At 34.0% G+C, this 19,192-nt stretch overlaps 1 protein-coding gene across 1 annotated transcript; it reads left to right on the top strand.

Moving 5' to 3' along the window:
- Positions 1–5,952: 5,952 nt before the first annotated feature.
- Positions 5,953–14,615, top strand: LOC148608523 (glycolipid transfer protein-like). Its single transcript, XM_088544621.1, has 6 exons — positions 5,953–6,123; positions 9,250–9,305; positions 9,845–9,966; positions 11,812–11,962; positions 12,400–12,477; positions 13,276–14,615. Exons 1-6 carry the CDS (start codon positions 6,015–6,017, stop codon positions 13,378–13,380), a joined length of 621 nt encoding a protein of 206 aa, XP_088400747.1. The 5' UTR covers positions 5,953–6,014; the 3' UTR covers positions 13,381–14,615.
- The last annotated feature ends 4,577 nt before the right edge of the window (positions 14,616–19,192 follow it).

Here is a 19,192-nt window from a genome sequence, read left to right as displayed (position 1 = left end):
AATTCTAAACTTTTAGTTGTAAATTTATCTTGGTCTAACTATATTGATATTTTGACTAAAAGAAAATAGGCGTGTTATAGCGTCTTAGAAAGTTTTGTGTCTATACTGAAGCTCTACTTAAAGTGTCTAACTATGTTATTTTCCCCCCATTTTAATCGTTGTTGTACTGTATGGTACCATTCAATTAGTTTTAATACAACTCAAAATGTAAATGAATTAATCAAATTACAAAAGGGCTGCGCGCATCATTTTAAATGTGCATAATGTTATAACACCATCACAAATGTTTTACAAATTGAGATGGATGCCAATGCCTGATTATTTTATATACATGTATATAGAAAAAAAAACTTCACCAGTGCTTAAGTCATTTAATGCATGTTACTATAGTTGCATTTTATTTTTTTTTGTAATGTAAACCATGTACAGATACATACAGGACAATATTGTAAACTAGTCCACGAACTTTATATGCTATTCTGTTTAAATAAAGAAGATTACTATTATTATCTTTAGCCCAAGGCCACCTATGGGTCTTACTTGAACGGCGAGGAAACCCTCATACCACAGGGCAGGCTGCAGCTGGCCCCACAACAATATTATCCATAAGAAACAGTAGGCCTATGTACTCCAGTAACATAAAAATTGAAAGTGAAATTCCCGACTTGGGACAGGCGCAAAAAGGCGACGTGGTTAAAGTACTTTGGCGTGCTTTTAAATCTGGCGACTGTGGAAAAAAATACCATGTACACAATTAAACACACCTAAAATAAGTTTAAATAAGTCTGAGTTCCTTGTTAAAATAGGAAGAAACTGATTAAACGTAACACAAATAAAAAAAAAACAAACAAACATAGGACTACTAGCAGTTAACTGACATACCAGTTTAAACCTACAAAAGGCTCTGTTCTCATCGTATGTAATTTATCAATCCCAATGCTTCCCAAGCGGGATTGAGAACCACGGTACACCATAAGTCATACGATAAGGACACAACCCGTGCCGTGCCGAAATAATTACTAACAACAAGAAAATAGGTATAATTGCTGAATGTTTCATCCATATGGCAAACCTCCTGTAGGGGTATACCATATGATGAATCCTGTCCACAAATACATATAAATAAAGTTCGGAATACTTTGCTCCCACTACGCAGACTTTTTGTATCGCGCTAGAACTCTAACAAATAGGCTTCTGGAACAGGGTTATGTTGCTACAAGATTGAAGTCATCACTACAGAAGTTTTATGGTCGTCATCATGAACTCGTGGCTCGTTATGATGTATCCATCAGCATCATGAAAACTGATTTATTCAACGGGTTATAGTTTGCCTTTCCTCGTTTGTCTACCCCGGACTTGACTTTTTATGAGCAACTCGGCGGGTGTTTCTAGAAAAGCAGAGGACGCTTACCCTATCGGTGCACCTGGTCCATGCTCCCAGTTTTTAGTGGAGTCCGAGTTGCTCATTTACTTTTGTTACTTTGTATGCATGATTTTAGTTACTTTATGTTCTTTGTTGTGTGTGTCTGTTTTCCATGTCTGGTCTTTGTCCCTGGATTATATTCTTTTGTTTACCGCTATAACCTTGGTTCCCTTGATTACTCTCTCCTACCTTTTGATTCAAAACTTCTTTTTTAAGTCATAGAAGAACGAATATGCATGGTGAAACGCAACAAATGCACCACTGTATAACCTAAATACACTAACGTTCTTCAACAATTATTAACATTCTAACCATTTCTTTGAAACAGTTTTAACAATGCCTTTCGACGAATCCTAAAATAGGCAAGTGTTATATTTTGTTTTTAACAGCAATTTGAAAACATGCGCAAAAACGTGCGAAATTTTGCTTCATTTATTTTATTTTATTTTATTTTATTTCATTTTATTTTACTTTATTATATTTGTAATGTAATCAATAGTATATTTAGATTTTTTGTGAAAAGTTTGAAAGAAATCTGCTAAATAGCAAAGATCTGGTAACATTTTATGTTACCGTTATAACCTTGGTTCCCTTGATTAGTGTTTATAACATCTAAAGTCATACTTTTAATTCTCGGTGTCTTCAATATTCCTGACAATTATCTTAATGTATAACATATTGGTATATAAATAGGTAAGCAGTATATATGTAATAAGTTATTTTATATGCACAATCATTTGTTCCTTAAATTGTGTATTTTACGTAGACAACTGATCAATGAAAAGTCAGCTTCATATCTTGATCTACACTTAGCGATCGATGGTAAGCACCTGCGTAAACCCGTTTCTTTAAAAGCGGTGCATATCGCAAATGCGATTGATCATTGAAACAAGTTCACGAAATTTGACACTTGAAGTACAAAAAATGGTCCTAAGGAAAATTGGATACTGTTTTTCAAGTAGGACTTACACCATTCCCACGTTTAACGGTTTTCTCTTTGGCAAAAGATTCGAATATTGAAATTATTCTGGTAGATTCAGAGAATTTCTAGTTCAAAGTAATAAATTTACCTTTTTTCATCTGAACTTTTCACAAATATTGTTTTTTTTTAATTGAAAACTGTTAAGTCTAAAAACATAAATGACTTTCATTTGTAAAAACAACTCAAAGAAACAATTTTAATTCCAAGTTTGAAATAATTCAGAGATAGACAACGAATTTATCAAAGCAACTAAGCCTACAATACGTACTGTATATATGGTTGATATAATGGTCTAAAGCGGTTGAGAGCACAATAATGTTGTCGCAAATGCGTTTAATTATCATTATTTTACGATATAAATAAAAATGAAAATTTATGGTTATGCTTAAACACTAGCAAGACACATGAACCGAACTTTTTTTACTATGATTTGTTACTCTGTATGTATGATTTTAGTTACTTTGTCTGTTTTCCATGTCTGGTCTTTGTCCCTGGATTACATTATTTTGATTACCGCTGTAAGCTTGGTTCCCTTGATTACTCTTCTATTGCTATAGATAAATTGTAGGTGGATATATTGGTTTTTTCTAAGTCGTTTTGGTTCTGAACGTATGTCCACACATTATTTTCCATGATAAACTTGGATTACATATGTTTCTATTGTGATGAAAAGACTAATGACTTCAAAATCAGGGATGGACACAACAGTAATCAATATTAATCATATACATGGGTTGTTTTCATTTAATCAACTAATAATCAATTACGCTAGTTTATCATGTGTAATCAATCCATTACATTTGTACAATCGATTACTTTTAAAGATGTAATCGATGATTACATCCTATTACTTTCGATTAAATTTCTTAGAAGGAAACAAAAAAATATAATGCTCAACACATTTAACTATTTATATCTGTAGAGAAAAAAAAACAATTTCAAATTCCAGACCTAAGATCTCAAGGTATCTTTCAATTTGAAATCAACTTTCTCAAATATTCTATTCGGTGTACGTTTAGTCGAGAATTGTTTCCTTGAGGGGATTTCTAGGATCAAGAATATTTATATGTCTTTTTAAGTATGGAAAGTGGGGATAATGTTCCAGCTATTATTTGGACTAATGCGTCATTAATACACTTTTGCTTTTGTTCTTTTTTCGGTATTTATTTTATTTCTTTTGAATAAACTGGTTTTACTGGTTGCTTTGTTCAGTTTCTTTGTAAAATTCGATATTACATCTGAAAAAGGAATACAATTTTTTTAAACATCTTTTAAAAAACTAAAATTTCAAAATTTTTAAAATGGTTGTCTAGTCAGTCAGTACAATTAACAAACAATAATTGTTTTTTATAATGTTATAATAAAGTCATAATTATGATAGGTGTGAAATAATGCCTCAGTTTATATTGCAGAGATTTCATGGTTTGAAACTTTTTAATGAAATGATTGTTACAATGGGAGATGATAAATTCAGCAACATTTGTTACTTTTTTTTTTACTTCAGCGACATAGGCTTTTCAGCGTAAAAAACTATAAATTCGGCGACATTTGTCACTTCTTTAATTTACTTCAGCGACATTGGCTTTCAGCGTAAAACAAACTATAAATTCAGCGACATTTATCTGAGATATTGGATAAAATAATTACCCCGTCCGTTAGTCAGTGTCCCCTACACATCGCGGAGGTGGAAGTAGGATTAGAGCAGGATATTAAATGTTTGAAAATTATATCCACTAAAACCTAAAAATGTGTCGTTCACTAAAAAAAAAGAAAGAAAGAAAAGAAAAATCGCTCGTAAATCAAGAACTACGGAACTCTATTTTTTTTTTACAAAAAATTTTTACACGATTTACATGTACAAGTTGATGACAGGCTGAGCTCTGTATGCCATGAGCTTCACATACTCGTGTCGGCTTATATTATCTAACCTATACTGAGTATGACGAGTTTGATCTTTTCCAAGAAATCAAAAAAATGTTCGGATGGTGATTGTAGAACAGTTCACTGATTTAACGTGAAATGACTCGTCACCGTTCTTTACCCATTTGACATCAAGATTTGGCTCGGACCAAATTACGAGGATAAAGCGATGTTGCCTCTGTAAAGATAAGAATGGTGTAGTCTACAATCTCCAGGTGAGTTGGTTATAAAATATTTGTGATAAATGGTTACCATACATCCATTTACAATGTGGTTCAAGTTTGCTTTGTTTTGGTTAATTACTAGTACTTATATTATTATGTATTCATGGAATTTCTCACATATCATTTCAGAAATTCATGTCACAAAATAAGATAAAACCTACCTTAATATGTGTAGAAATAATTTCATGTAGATGAAGTGTGTTTACAGGGTTCCAAAATGTAATTGAATGCAATTGAAAAGTCATCGATGATTACAAAGCTATAGTATGAGAAGCTATAAATGATAAAATTACGATTACAAGAAATCGAAATCAATGTCAATTACAGATTACTTTCGATTACTCACTATGTTGTAATCGATTACGATTACTGATTACGATTACCTCTACCCTGTTCGAAATTATAGTTAAACATTGCATGTCTGAACACAAGGATAGAGAAATAAAGTACAGAAAGCTAGCTTTAAATGAACACTATGAAAAATTTTTAGTACCAATCATAGTCATACACTTACCATACCGGTGCACCTGATCCATGCTCCCAGTTTTTAGTGGAGTCCGAGCTGTTCATTTACTTTTGTTGCTAGTTTGTATGTATTATTTTATTTATTATATGTTCTTTGTTCTGTTTTTCTGTTTTCCATGTCTGGTCTTTGTCCCTGGATTGCATTCTTTTGATTTCCGCTAAAATCTTGATTCCCTTGATTACTCTTTCAAAAAACGTAATAATTGTGTTACAGGTGCAACACAATGGAGGGAAATTTTGCAGCCAAACCAAACACTTGAAGTGTGTATGTACATTGACATAATTTATCTCGATCTTTCGTGTAGAAAAGAATAATTTAGATTTCATCATGAACACCCTCCTCTTTTTTTCCAGTGTTGCCCTCTAAATTCAGTTGAGCGAATATGTTTATAGTGAAAAAGATATCAATGAACTATGGCCTAGCAATTATAAATATACAACCATGGGACCATATACCATTCAAAAGTGAACATAAAAGTTACTTTTTAAACTTAATTTAATCTGTACCAGCTTGTGATAGGGGATGGTGATACTGGCGTCCCGTTTTATTTTATTTTATTTTATTTTATCTTATATATTGTAATGTCATTTTGTTTTATTCAACCACTTTTTTGTTTCGTTCGATGTTTTGTTATTTATTTAATTTTTGTTTTTGTTTTTGTTTTTTGTTTGTTTGTTTGTTTGTTTGTTGTTTTTTTTTTATTTTTAACGGAACTTGCATGAATCAGAAATTTATTTATTTGTTTATTGTTTGTTTGATTGTTTGTTATTGTTTTAAGGGAGTGTTGAAATAAGTAACCTTTTAGGAAATAATATATAGACAGACAACTGTATAAATTACGGAATTCGTTCGTGCCCATACGCTATTTCAATCCAAGTTTAATTTGTACTTTCACTTTTGGATAGGAAATTCCTTCTTGTTGGCGTCCCCAAACATACGATGACCACATTTTTTGGAAAAGTCCGACAGTTCGATGATGTCCCGGGGGACGGACTAATTCAGTTGGACCCCTATTTACTGTCAGCGGAGGGTGCATCAACCATCATCGGTAGTTAACTAAAACTAATGATCTAAAATCTTTTGTAATGTCGACGTGTCCAGTTATTCGAACAGGATCAGGCACAAGCACATGGTGATGCTGCCATTTTAAGGGATTAGGGGAGGGACATTCTTTGAAAAAATGGTTTGAAACTAGATTAGATCGTGAAAGGTACTTTTAAAATTTGCAGACACCCCACTTTAACTGTGTGGGGTCTGTAAGTAAAGTACACTATAATCATGTCATTTGCTGAAGTATAATATAAGTATGATCACAGTTCCTCCTCTATAGACTATGGTCCTAGGAGATATGATGAAACTAAGTCTGGATTTGGCTTCCTTTTTCAATAGTTTTGGTTTTGAGTACTTGTATATATAGCCCCGTGCAGGTCTGGGTTTTAAAAGAATAGGCCTGCAGCAGTGCTAAGCTTGTCGTAAAAGGCGACTAAATAGTGCTCAGAACCCTAGCCAGGGGCTAGGGCGCTCTACCCACAGAGCAACTGGGATGTGTGCCCCAGGTGGTGGAAATGGGGTACCCCTGGCGTGTTACATGCTGGGGTTGTCAGGCTATAATACAGAAAACCTGACCGCAAACCATAGTATTGCACCGTGTTGGGAAAGATGCCACATTCCTCGCACGTTATAGAACCCTACTGTGGTATTCTCCCGGAGTAGGAGCCACAGGAGGCTAAATTGCCTGACCCTACCCACCTCTCCCAATTTCCAGTGGCAATCAAAATTTGTCGACCCCATTGTCCTTGTGTCCCATCCCTTTTTCATTTCATCATCATTTCATGTTCATTTTATCCTAAATTTTATGTTCATCGTCTGAATATAGCTGAAATATTGCTGCTCGGACATTAAACTCCAACAAACAAACAAACAAACGAGTACTTGTATAAATTATTTTTGGGGTTAAGATCTTCCTTTATTCTGATCCTACAGTCCAGTAGACCAACTGGTCATGCAGTACCAGTTTCCACAATACTTTTTTCTCCATAATTTCCTCAGTATGCTACGGTGCACTTATTGTGGATCCGGATAAGGCATCAACTGTGATTTCTGGTGTTTTGAATCTCCCAGTTTTTTCACTATTTTGTCTGCCAACATTGATGTTATTTTTGTATATTTCTCCTCTTTCTGTTTTGTCAATAGGGTTTGCATGTCCAGCTCGATGTCTGCTACAGATGATGATTGTCTGATCTCTTCTTGGAGAGTATGTCTGGTGTCTGCATACAAATGGCAGTACAAAAGGAAATGTTCTGTAGTTTCTTTTTGTTCAATATTACACAATGGTGATGCAACCTGTCCAATTTGTTGTCGCTATTTATTGAGAAGACAATTATCTGTTTTTAGTTCACTAATGATTCTGCCAATACGTTGGTTTGGTTGGTCTAGATTGTACTTTCATGGAATCAAATGTTGTTATTCATACAAACATCTTGAATATGTTCCATCTGTTCTACTACTTAATGGTGGTGGACTGATTTGTTGCATGGTTGATGTCCATTTGGATAACTACAATGAAATTTTCATTAAGGGACTTTGCTTTTTTGGCTGCTTCCTTTGAAAGACTGTCAGCTATTTCATTTCCAGCTATTTCTCTGTGTCCTGGTGTCCAGGATATCACAGGCTCAATGCAGTTGCACAAAAGGACTGCAATGTTTTCTTTTATATCCTTTATGACATTAGTATAGTTACTTGACTGTCAGTTTAATGAGAGATGAGAGAATACCCACTGCTATTTGACTGTCTGATAAACTTTTCAGCCTCTTAGTATGGTCTTTTAGATTTGCAATGGAGTACTCAACAACCAGCAGAATTTCCACTAGTTATGTCTATATTTGATTTTAATGATGCTGATGACACCTTACTACCTGAAACACATGTTCAGCATATCAAAATTTGCAATGTGTATAATTGGTATATTTGTATTAAATGCTATTTATATATTTTCCTGAATTTAATTATCACAAATAATTAAAACAGGCACCAAATTTGTTTTGAATGTGCAAGAAAAACATATTTTTGTATAATCATGCATTATGATTTTTGTAACAGGAAGTGATAGTCCAATCTTGATATTGACGGAGCTATTGTTTCCTAGCTTTGATTCTTAGCTGTAAAATAAAGACTTCAGTAAATATCATGATTAAATATCTGGTCAGGAAGGGCATGCTATCTGTCACAAAAATTCATCGAATGTTAAATGTCCAATTCAATTATTTTCGGAGTTAAAGCTGGCTTAAATAAATAATTAACTCCCTAGCACAGTCACCTAAGACTAGCTAAATACCTTGCCAAATTCACAATATTTCAAATTGATACCTTGGTATATCAACTGTATAGGTGGCACTAACTAGGCAACTAGATTTGATATTATGCTGAATAGCACTGTTATTATAATATAATTATCCATAGAACTAGATATGTTCTTTTAGTATGAAGAAGAATATTTTAATAGAACAATTTGTTTGGTGAATTCTAAAATGACTTATTGTAATTTTTTTGTGACACCTAGAAAAAAATATACAATATATGTATATTGCTGGAAAATATCAAATTTATATTTGACACTCTTTAGGAACAGTCAGATCACGAAGGTTTCCGGAGGTAATCTGACTGTATTGGAGCAATTACAAATAAATATAATGATATTTTTGGCAATGTTCATATATTGTTTTTATCATGCCACCACATTTTCTAAATAAAACATGCTAAATTGGTCCCAAATAGTTGATTTATATCAGCAATCTTTATATCACAGCAGTCAGCATGTGCACCTTTAAATATGTTACCTGAAAAGGTAACTAGGAGACATAATTATGCAGTGACAGAATAAAGCTTTGCATTATTAGACACCCTTTATTTGTATAGTAGAAATCCTAGTCACAGGATAAAACTGATTCCAAATCTGTTTTATGCTTTATTCATGCATCCTTCAAATGATATATTCAACAAATCTTTTCAGACTATTATCATTAAATGAAATATTGCTAATAGTATATGATTTATTTATGAAGGCAAAACATCAACCAAATAAAAAAAGTAAATATTAAATTGTGTACATCCTTTCAAATCCAACATTTTACACCATTTTGGGAAAGAATTCTAATTTTGATGGGTTTTTTTTTAGATTTGATGGGTGTGGCCTTTTCTCCACTTAAAGCTGACATGACTGGTAATATTAAGGTAAGTGTAAACGAGAAAAAAAAAAAAAGTTCACTGCGTGTACAATAGTTTCAGTTGATCAAGAGCAGTTGATGTTTATCTGTGTGTACTTTGTATTTCCTTCATGTTGTGTGACATGGTATTGTTTGTTGTCATTACATAATATTCCTGTTATTGTGTTGTCCAAAAATTTAATTTTAAGGGTTTAAGTAGAAGGTATTAGAATTTTGAAAAATAATGTTTCTGGTTCGAAAAGTGGGTTGAAAGTCTGTTTTTTTTTTGTTACTTGTCGATTTGTATGAGCTCCTGAGAGCTACATGATAGATTTTCAAAGTCAAGTGCCAGATCAGAATTTTTGGCATTCCTTCAAAATTTATTTCTCATGAAGGCTATCAAACAGTTTTAAAATGGTCCTTTTACAAAAACATATCATTTTACAGGTCTATTTGTTTATGTACAAGCTTAGATTTGAGTGTAAGCATTGTAAATTGCAGTTATAAGGAGTTTAAATACATAATGTTTATGGTAAATTAGTGTGAATCATTCTAATTTTTACGTAGAAATTAAGAGACAGACAAGCTACAAATAAAGAAAAGTTTACGACAATAACTGCTATTTTACAAGATGAAAAGGAAAACAAGTCTTCAACAGAGGGACAAACAGGTGCTCTTTGGTTGTGTAGGTAAGTTGCTTGAGGGACAGACTGGTGACCTTTTCTTGTGTAGGTGAGTTGTTGGAGGCATAAAATAGTGCCTTTTGGTTGTGTAGGTAAGTTGCTGGAGGGACATAATGATGCCCTTTGGTTGTGTAGGTAAGTGTTGGAGGGACATACTGGTGACCTTTTCTTGTGTAGGTAAGTTGTTGGAGGGACAGAATGGCGCCCTTTGGTTGTGTAGTTAAGTTGTTGGAGGGATAGAATGGTGCCCTTTTGGTAGTGTAGGTATGTTGTTGCAGGGATAGAATGGTGCCCTTTGGTTGTGTAGGTAAGTTGCTGGAGGGATGTAATGGTGCCATTTGGTTGTGTAGGTAAGTTGTTGAAGGCACAGCCATGTGTTCTTTGGTTGTGAAGGTTTATTGTTGGAGGGACAGACTGTTGCTATTTGGTTGTGTAGGTTAGATGTTGGAGGGATAGAATAGGGCTTTAAGTTGTGTAGGTAAGTTGCTGGAGGGACCGAATGCTGCCCTTTGGTTGTGTAGGTAAGTTGCTGGAGGGACGTAATGGTGCCATTTGGTTGTGTAGGTAAGTTTTTGGAGGGACAGAATGGTGACCATTGGTTGTGTAGGTCAGTTGCTGGAGGGACAGAATGGTGACCTTTGGTTGTGTAGATAAGTGTTTGAGGGACAGACTGGTGCCCTATGGCTGTGTATGTAAGTTGTTATAGTGACAGTCAGGTACTCATTTGTTCATGAGTTTAAGGTTCAGGTTACCTTTTGACAAATATGGGCTCTATTTCACCACAAAGTTTTCTTTCACTACAGACATACCTGTGTGTGAAGAAAAATTTGTAGACATAACATGCCCTAGATATGAGGAAGTTGAATTTTATGTCAAATGTGCCATCCAATGCCTTAGTCTTCCATTGACACCTTCATGCCAACCACTGTATTTGTCTTCAATGGACACCCTCATGCTGCCTACTGTGTTGGTCTTCCACAGACATCCTCATGCTTCCCACTGCCTTAGTCTTCCATGGACAATCGTGCTACCCACTGTGTTGGCCTTCCATAGAAATCCTCGTGCCACCCACAGCCTTGGTCTTCCATGGGCACCCTTGTTCCGTCCACTGTCTTGGTCTTAGGTGAACACCCTCGTGCCGCCCACTGCCTTGGTCTTCCATGGATGCTCTTGTGCAGCCCACTGCCTTGGTCCTTCATGGACACCCTTGTGCAGCCCACTGCCTTGATCCTCCATGAACACCCTCATGCTACCACTGCCTTGGTCTTCCATGGACACTCACGTGCCACTCACTGTCTTGGTTTTCCATGGGCACCCTCATGCCACCCACTGTCTTGGTCTTTCATGGGCACCCTAGTGCCACCCACTGCTTTGATCTTCCATGGGCACCCTTGTTCCATCCACTGTCTTGGTCTTATGTGAACACCCTCATGCTGCCCACTGCCTTGGTCTTCCATGGATGCCCTTGTGCAGCCCACTGCCTTGGTCTTTCATGGACACTCTTGTGCAGCCCACTGCTTTGATCCTCCATAAACACCCTCATGCCACCCACTGCCTTGGTCTTCCATGGACACTCTCGTGCCACTCACTGTCTTGGTCTTCCATGGGCACCCTCATGCCACCCACTGTCTTGGTCTTTCATGGGCACCCTAGTGCCACCCACTGCCTTGGTCTTCCATGGACACCCTCATACCGCCCACTGTCTTGGTTTTCCATGGGCATTCCTTGGACACCCTCATACCACCCATTGCCTCGTCTTCCATGGGTACCCTATTTCCACCGACTGTCTTGGTCTTCCATGGGCACCCTCTTAATAAAATCCTATTGTCTTCATATTATTTAACATTTCAGAGGATTACAGTTCATCCAGCAGCTGTTAGTTCACCTATTAGACAAACTGAAAAGTGATCCAGAAGAAACTGCCTTCCGTCCTATACTGATGGCCGCTTATGAAGATACACTGAAAGAATACCATGGTTTCATTTCTAAAACTCTTTTTTCTGTATGTATATAACAGGTCCAGATTTCTACTATATATGGACATTTTATACCTGTACACACGAAAGATGACCTTCAAATCAAGTCAATGTCAGTACAGCTGTAGTTGTGAACAGTAATAATTGAAGTAGTTGGTCATTTCACATCAATGTGAACAGAGTTTATTGTAATCCTTTTTTTCATTGATATTATTGAACTTCTATAAAGTTTTCCACAAAAAAATTAGTTTTCATTAAGGACTTTAATTTGTGGTTTGACTGATTCACAAAAAAACAATAAAGTGAATAGGAAAATAGTAATACATTATACACATCACATGAATATGATATTTTGTAAATATTCGAAATGTTCAAGCATGAGTAGTACATTTCATTCAAATTCTTGTATTTTAAACAAAGTGAGATGGATTGGTTAATTTACTCAACAGTACATTTTTTTCAGACTGTATCCAGAGCATCACCTAATAGACCAGCCATGATGAAACTGTTAGCTTTAGACCAGGAAGGAAAGGATGATCAGGTGAGTTTTATGTTATTGGTAAAGTAACTAGAAGGGGGTGGGATGGGTTCACATACTAAATAGAGGTATATTGGAATTTATTGTTTGTGACAATAGCTGATATATATAGACAATATTAATTTGTGCAAAACACATTTACAACAAATGGTTATGGCATGCATACAAACAATAGGGTTTGTAAGTCTCGTTCTAGTTTTGGTTTCCCTTCCAGAATTTCTAATGTAGAACGTATCGAAATCCAAAGACCGATTTGTATTTTATTGTTTACTTTCAGGAAATCGAAATGCTACATCACAATGCAAAATCTTCAATTTTATGCTTTCCTTAACATTTTTATACTGTAGAACTAGAAATTTTTCATTTTTAATCAGTATTTTCACACAAAAGGATATTTTGCTTTTAATATTAAACCCAAGGATATGTTAATGACAAATTTTCATGTATTTGAATGGTAGATGAGGAACCATTCTCATGAAACCACGGAGTCACATGACGAGACTTACATACCCTATACAAATTAACTTACCATAGCTTTGAAAACAGTAGACTTGTCTGTTTATGTAACTGTTTTGAACAAAGTTTTTTTTGGAGATAAATATTCAACAGACAACTCTTGTTAGTTCTTGTTAGTTCAGTAAGCTCTGTGTAACTAAGTTTATAGAATTTTATAATATTTATCTCGATACTACATTAATGTTCATCATTACCTTTCCACAAATATAGGCCCAATTTAAAAATTATCCAGTTTTTTTTTAGTTTTAGCAAAATTGATGGATGAAAATTTTCAATTATTTTCAGGTTGTGAAAGACATTGAAAATTACCTTGTGAATTTAAAGAAATCGAATGTAGGTGTGATGAAGAACCTAAGTGATTTAGGATTTGATACCAGTGTAAAGGCCTAGATTATCTGAGGCATTTCATGTGGGGACCAATCTTTTTTGTGGGTACACAGCATAATCAGTAGTAGAATATACACATAGAATATTATACTTCCTTGGATTACCAGGAAGTAATTACTGTTAAGGATTAGAATTTAAAGAAACACCTGAAGTGTTTGATTAGGACAGGTGGATTCTTCTATACTTTCATTCATTGACGCCAAAAACCTACTTTTATTTTACAATTGCGCATTTCAGTCTTTGCCATCTAAATTTCAGACAACATGCCCCTACCCTTAATCTGAAAAGAATTTTATATAGGATACACTGGCTTGGAAGCAAAGTTTCTGCAAGCCCAACGCTACTTTACCAGCTGGTCCAAATTTCAAAGACTGTGTAATTTTTTTAAGTCAAATAATGTAAAGACACGGTCTATTCCAAATTTCAATTTCTGATGAAAAAATAAAGTATGACTATAGTTTGTTTTTCAAGTTTTATTACATTTCAGTCTTATTTAAACTCATTGAGGATATTATAGTCACAGAATACTACAATTTGTATGATCTAGCAGTAATTTTGATAGCAGAACAAATTTTGTACCTCTTTAATCATTAAATGGTAGTTTTTTACTTTTTAAAAATCTCTTTTTGCAACAAATGAGAATATTTTTGTTCTATCAGCAACTATAATATTATAATAATATGAACTGAGTTGGGACCAAATTAAAAGGGACTGCATTGATTGTTAATCGCCATTGGTATAAATTAATCATCTTTTGAAATGTCATTTGAGTTAGGTTTTAAGACATTTATGACATCATTAATTTTTATTGGATACTGTTATTGTTATTTTGCCCATTACAAACAAGATATCACTTCAGAATTATATATTTTTGTTCTCATCATTCTGCAATCTGCTAACTTGCAAGTGCATGTTGCCCTGGAGCTTTCAGCTCCTACAAGTTACTTGAGCTGTGCTCACAATTTAAATGTCGACCAGCTTGTACTTTTTTGAGTGATATTTTTTTAAAGCTGTGCTCACAATTTAAATGTCGACCAGCTTGTACTTTTTTGAGTGATATTTTTTTAATGACGGAACAAGTGGAATATTCTTTAATTTTCATCAAGTTTAACCACGTCTCCTCCAGTAATTGAATAATTGATAATCTCTTTAGTTGACAATTAGTTCTGAGATATTTAGATCTTATGACTTTTCTTAATTTTAGAAAAGACAAGTTCATACCATCCTCCCAAGTCAGGGTTTTGAGTCTACCCCTGACATCACTTATTCATATTTAGCGGTTATCGTCCAGCCAATTCCGATTGGTTGCTTCTCCAGGTGAGAAGCGCCAATGAAAATCAATTTAACATAAAATGTCTGTGGAAAGGTTAACAATAATACAAGGTAATGGAAGATGCGATATAGTAACTGAAAGTTGTATGATGTCACAAATGATGCAATATGAGCAAAAGTGATAACTGTAGATTCTGTTTAGAGTCTTTACTGAAAAAAAATGACGTTATGTGTAGCCACTTGGTAAGTTATATCGAAGAGTTTCTATTACGAGTGATTTGATTGGATTTTGAATCCGGGTTAAATTTAAGTAACTCACTAGGTGGTGCTGGACGATACTCGCAAAATATGAATGAGTGATGTCAGGGGTTTGAGGGAGCAAGGGTGGACTCAAAACCCTGACTTGGGAGGATGAGTTCTTACAAACTAGATGGAATTTATGTGATACTTTTGAGAAACACTGTCTCACATCATTACTCACTGATTATCTGATTTCTCCAATATCGAAATCTGAGTGTTAGAATTTTTACTTTGTTTATTTTATAGATACAAAAATCCACACATAAGAAAATGAGAGGTTCTATTTACTTGTGTACTCGCGATGTACTCTTTTGGTGAGTAACACAGGTGAAACTGTCGTAGATTGTATACCAAAGACCTGAAATATATTTTTAATATTCATTTCTTTTGTTAGGTCTTTGTTGTTGATGAAATTAATTATATATTAATATTTACGACTTGCATAGAAATGAATATAAAGTGAATTAATTATTTAACTGTTAAGTGTCTTCCTGGAGAAATGTCTAAATCCATGTATGGACAACAAATACTTGTTTTGCGGTTTGTTAACCAATAGATGTATTGTGAAAATTATAGATTATGAAATTATGAATACTATAATTCCTATACATGTTTTGTGAAAATTGTTGTGAATGCTATAATATGTCTTTTGTGTTGAGTGATTTTGTGGGGATTTACTTCTTGTCTTAATTTATGATCTCACTGTCTTTTTGTCAGATATATTCTACACATATATATATATTACCTAATTTGGTTTTTGTTTGGTTTTTATTTTGTTTAATGTTATATGTCACCATTTTGTCACTACTCTGTCTTTTACATGGTTCCAAAGTCATCAAAAAAACAACATTAAGTCCATTCTGATGACCTTATTCTTCATGAAATACGGTATTTTTTCTTTTAAAAAGTAAAATGAATTTATGCTTTTGGCCATCCTTATAATAATATTAGTTTTTCAACATGTGATGATATAACAGGATACAAGTAACATGCACTATATTTGTTATTACTGTAAAAATCTATTAAAACCAAACTGAAGCTGTTGTTATGGCAACAGTTGGGTTTACTCAGGTTCAATTACATATAATCTACTTACATCAAAAGACTTCAGATGTTTATTGTTTTATTAAGACTGATGATTATCTCATGTTAAGTTTGGCTAAAGGTTTCTGGCAATTTATGGTTAGATTTGTTTTAACTGGTTGACTCATGATTAAGTTTGGTTAGAGGTTTCTGATTAATTATTCATGATTACGTTTGGTTTATGATTTCTGGTGAAGTCATAGTTAAGTTTGAATAAATATTACCGATTAATTTGTGGTTAAGTTTTGTTGAAGGTTGCTGGTTATTTCAAGGTTCAGTTTGGCTAAGAGTTGCTGGTTAAATTTGGTTCAGTTTCGTTAAGGGTTGCTGGATAGTAATCGTTAAGTTTGGTTAAAGGCTTCCTGTCAACTCATGGATAAGTTTAGCTATGAGTTTCTGGTGAGTTTATGGTTAACTTTGGTTAAAGGCTTCCTGTCAAATCATGGATAAGTTTAGCTATGAGTTTCTGGTTAGTTAATGGTTAACTTTGGTTAAGATAGGTGTCCTTTTTGCCTTTTGTTTGTTTTAAACTATGGTAATGGCCTTCACATGTGTGTATTTTATATGTTCTGTCACTAAATTCACAAACTGATGTACTTTTATATACATTTACAAGACCTGTATTTACAATAGCAGTGTAGAAAAAGTATATTTTGTTAAATATTTAATTTATCAGCATTATAGTATTTTTGTAACTTGAGGTGGTTGATATAAAAATGTTTCATATTGTGTTCTAAGACATGTACGGAGAAAATCATGTTTTATCTTTTATTTTTTCAAGCCCAGTGCAAAATATGTACATGGGGTCTAAACACATTGGAGTTAGAAAAGTCCTTCTTTGTGATAGACTATATTTTCCATTCCTAAACTAATCTACAAAAGTGTTTTTGTTTTACTTGCTATTCATTTTTAAAAAAAATTGTTGAATTGTTGACTATTTCCGTTCTCTATTGACTTTTAGAAATAATAATTTTCTGTAAAATGGCTATTTTTTGCTCTTGTCAATGAAATAAAATGAACAAGTTTCGTATATGACGTTCTGTTTTGCCTGATTTCTGTAATGATTATTACTTATGTTGTATTCTGCGCACTGCCACTACATGATACACACTACCAAGATCTGCCCATGTTCTGAGTTTTCCAATGCACCTTACACCAAGTGCCTTCTATAGATCTGCAGTAAAAGGGGGAAAATCTCCATTCTTAAGGTGTTAGACTTTTCAAAGTTAATATCTTGAAGGAGGAAAGCATTTCTGTTTACATTTCTATGTTGACTCAAAAGCAAATCAGATATTCCACTCTTGAGGCTGACGGAAAAGGTTTAGAAAGACATGATATCCCAATGTGATATTTTTTTTTTCATTTTAATAATTGTAGTTTTGTTATTCAATGCAAAATATGATTCAATTTTTTGTGTGAAGGGCAAAATGTGGTTGTTATATTGTAGAGCGTGAGATTTTACTACTGTAATTACAACATAGATATAATTGTTGTGACATATATTTTTGGATGGTAAAAATTATTCTCCTAACAACTTTATATTGTTATCAAATTTTAACATTTTTTCAAGTATACAGTTTTATATGCTTTTTTACTCTAACATCAGTCACAAAATTAATTCATATATGGTTCATGTATTTACAATGACAAAAGAAAACCATGACAATTTTGTCAGAACAAGAGATTTTGAAAATTTTATTATGACTTCAAGTTTTCAAAAGAGAATAAATGATCTTTTAAATAATTAGTAAATCAATATGGTCGCACAGCTTTAGCACATGATATGATGTTCACTGCTTATTTATGTACTCTATTTAAAATTTGTTGAATAAACCAAACTTGTGTTTTAAATATTCATTTCCTTATTCTTTTAGATTTCAAAACACAAAATTGACATAAGAGAGAGTCTCTATGTTGGTGAAAAGTGAAAATATTAAATGTCCAAGAAATTCTCAACGATGTTAGAACTGTCAAATTTGCGAAGCAAATTTTAAGTCGTTCCCTCGGCAGGACTTGAACTTGTACCGCTGTGACATCTGTGGCAACACCGCCTGCACAAAGTCCAGCACCCTAGACCACTCGGCCAGCTAGGCTATATAAAATATAGCTTTCGCTGGCCAGGTCATTCTCCCTCTTATGATTAATCTAGGGTTGTAACTTAGTACACGATGCATGGTAGTACGGGGCAGTATATCTAGGTGTTATTATGTAGGGTAGAGGATCAAATTGATGATGCATATCACAACAAATCAGTATTATACGGCTCAGAATGTGACAACTCTATTCACTACACTGCTCCATCGGATCAAATTGACACGAAGTCCAGCGCCCTAGACCACTTTGTGCAGGCGTTGTTGCTATAGATGAGTTCGAGTCCCACGGAGGGAATGACCAAAAATTTACTTCGCAAATTTGACCTTTCTAACATCGTTGGGAATTTTTCAGACCTTTCTATGCTTACTTTATCTTCCTTGTATCAATTTGATCTTGGATTTTTTTTATTCTTGGGCAACAACTCCCTGTTTAATGATTCAGTTTATATCATTTACTTAAATTGAGATTTAAGGATATCACTAACCCATTTTAAGCAGCTATTCATATGGGCGCAAACTGTGCTCCTCTCCTAGCAGATTTGTCTTTACATTCATACGAGACCTCGTAAAGAATAGAAAAAATAAAAGATGCTAAATCCTTTAGCTTTACATACAGATATATTGATTATGTATAGTCAATCAACAACCGTTCTTTCGGTAAATGGTTACCGTCAATATATCCACTAGAGCTTGAGATAAAGGAGACTACAGAAACAGCCTGTTCTGCATCTTTTTTAAACTTACATCTCGAATTTGACAACAGTGGTCATCTCAGCACTAAGATTTTTGATAAAGAGACGACTTTAATTTTAATATCATAAATTTTCCTTACTTGTGCAGCAGTATCCCTTCGTCTTCTGCATATGGTGTTTATATTTCACAATTGATCCGCTACACCAGAGCAAGTACTATGATCTCCTTGAACGTCATAAATATCTGCGTAACAGACTCCTGAAACAGGGGTATGAGGAAATGCGTCTTTAAAGGTATCTTACAAAATTCTTTTACAGATATCAGTCCTTAGACTTAGTTAAATAATACCCAGTTTCTTCTAAAACAATGAGTAA

Source organism: Perna viridis, chromosome 9 (assembly GCF_037379345.1).
Source record: "Perna viridis isolate PV_CMFRI_1.1 ecotype Kerala chromosome 9, ASM3737934v1, whole genome shotgun sequence".
Lineage (NCBI taxonomy): Eukaryota > Metazoa > Mollusca > Bivalvia > Mytilida > Mytilidae > Perna > Perna viridis.
Note: the sequence above shows the minus strand (reverse complement) of the source record. Positions and strands in the feature narration are given on the sequence as shown.

Bases quoted from the DNA above. Each gene is read 5' to 3' on its own strand.
- LOC148608523 (XM_088544621.1), top strand. From the start codon at position 6,015: ATGACCACATTTTTTGGAAAAGTCCGACAGTTCGATGATGTCCCGGGG. The intron at 9,967-11,811 runs GTAAGTTGCTTG...TTAACATTTCAG, and splicing joins GGTGCTCTTTGGTTGTGTAG to AGGATTACAGTTCATCCAGC. The intron at 12,478-13,275 runs GTGAGTTTTATG...AATTATTTTCAG, and splicing joins AGGAAGGAAAGGATGATCAG to GTTGTGAAAGACATTGAAAA.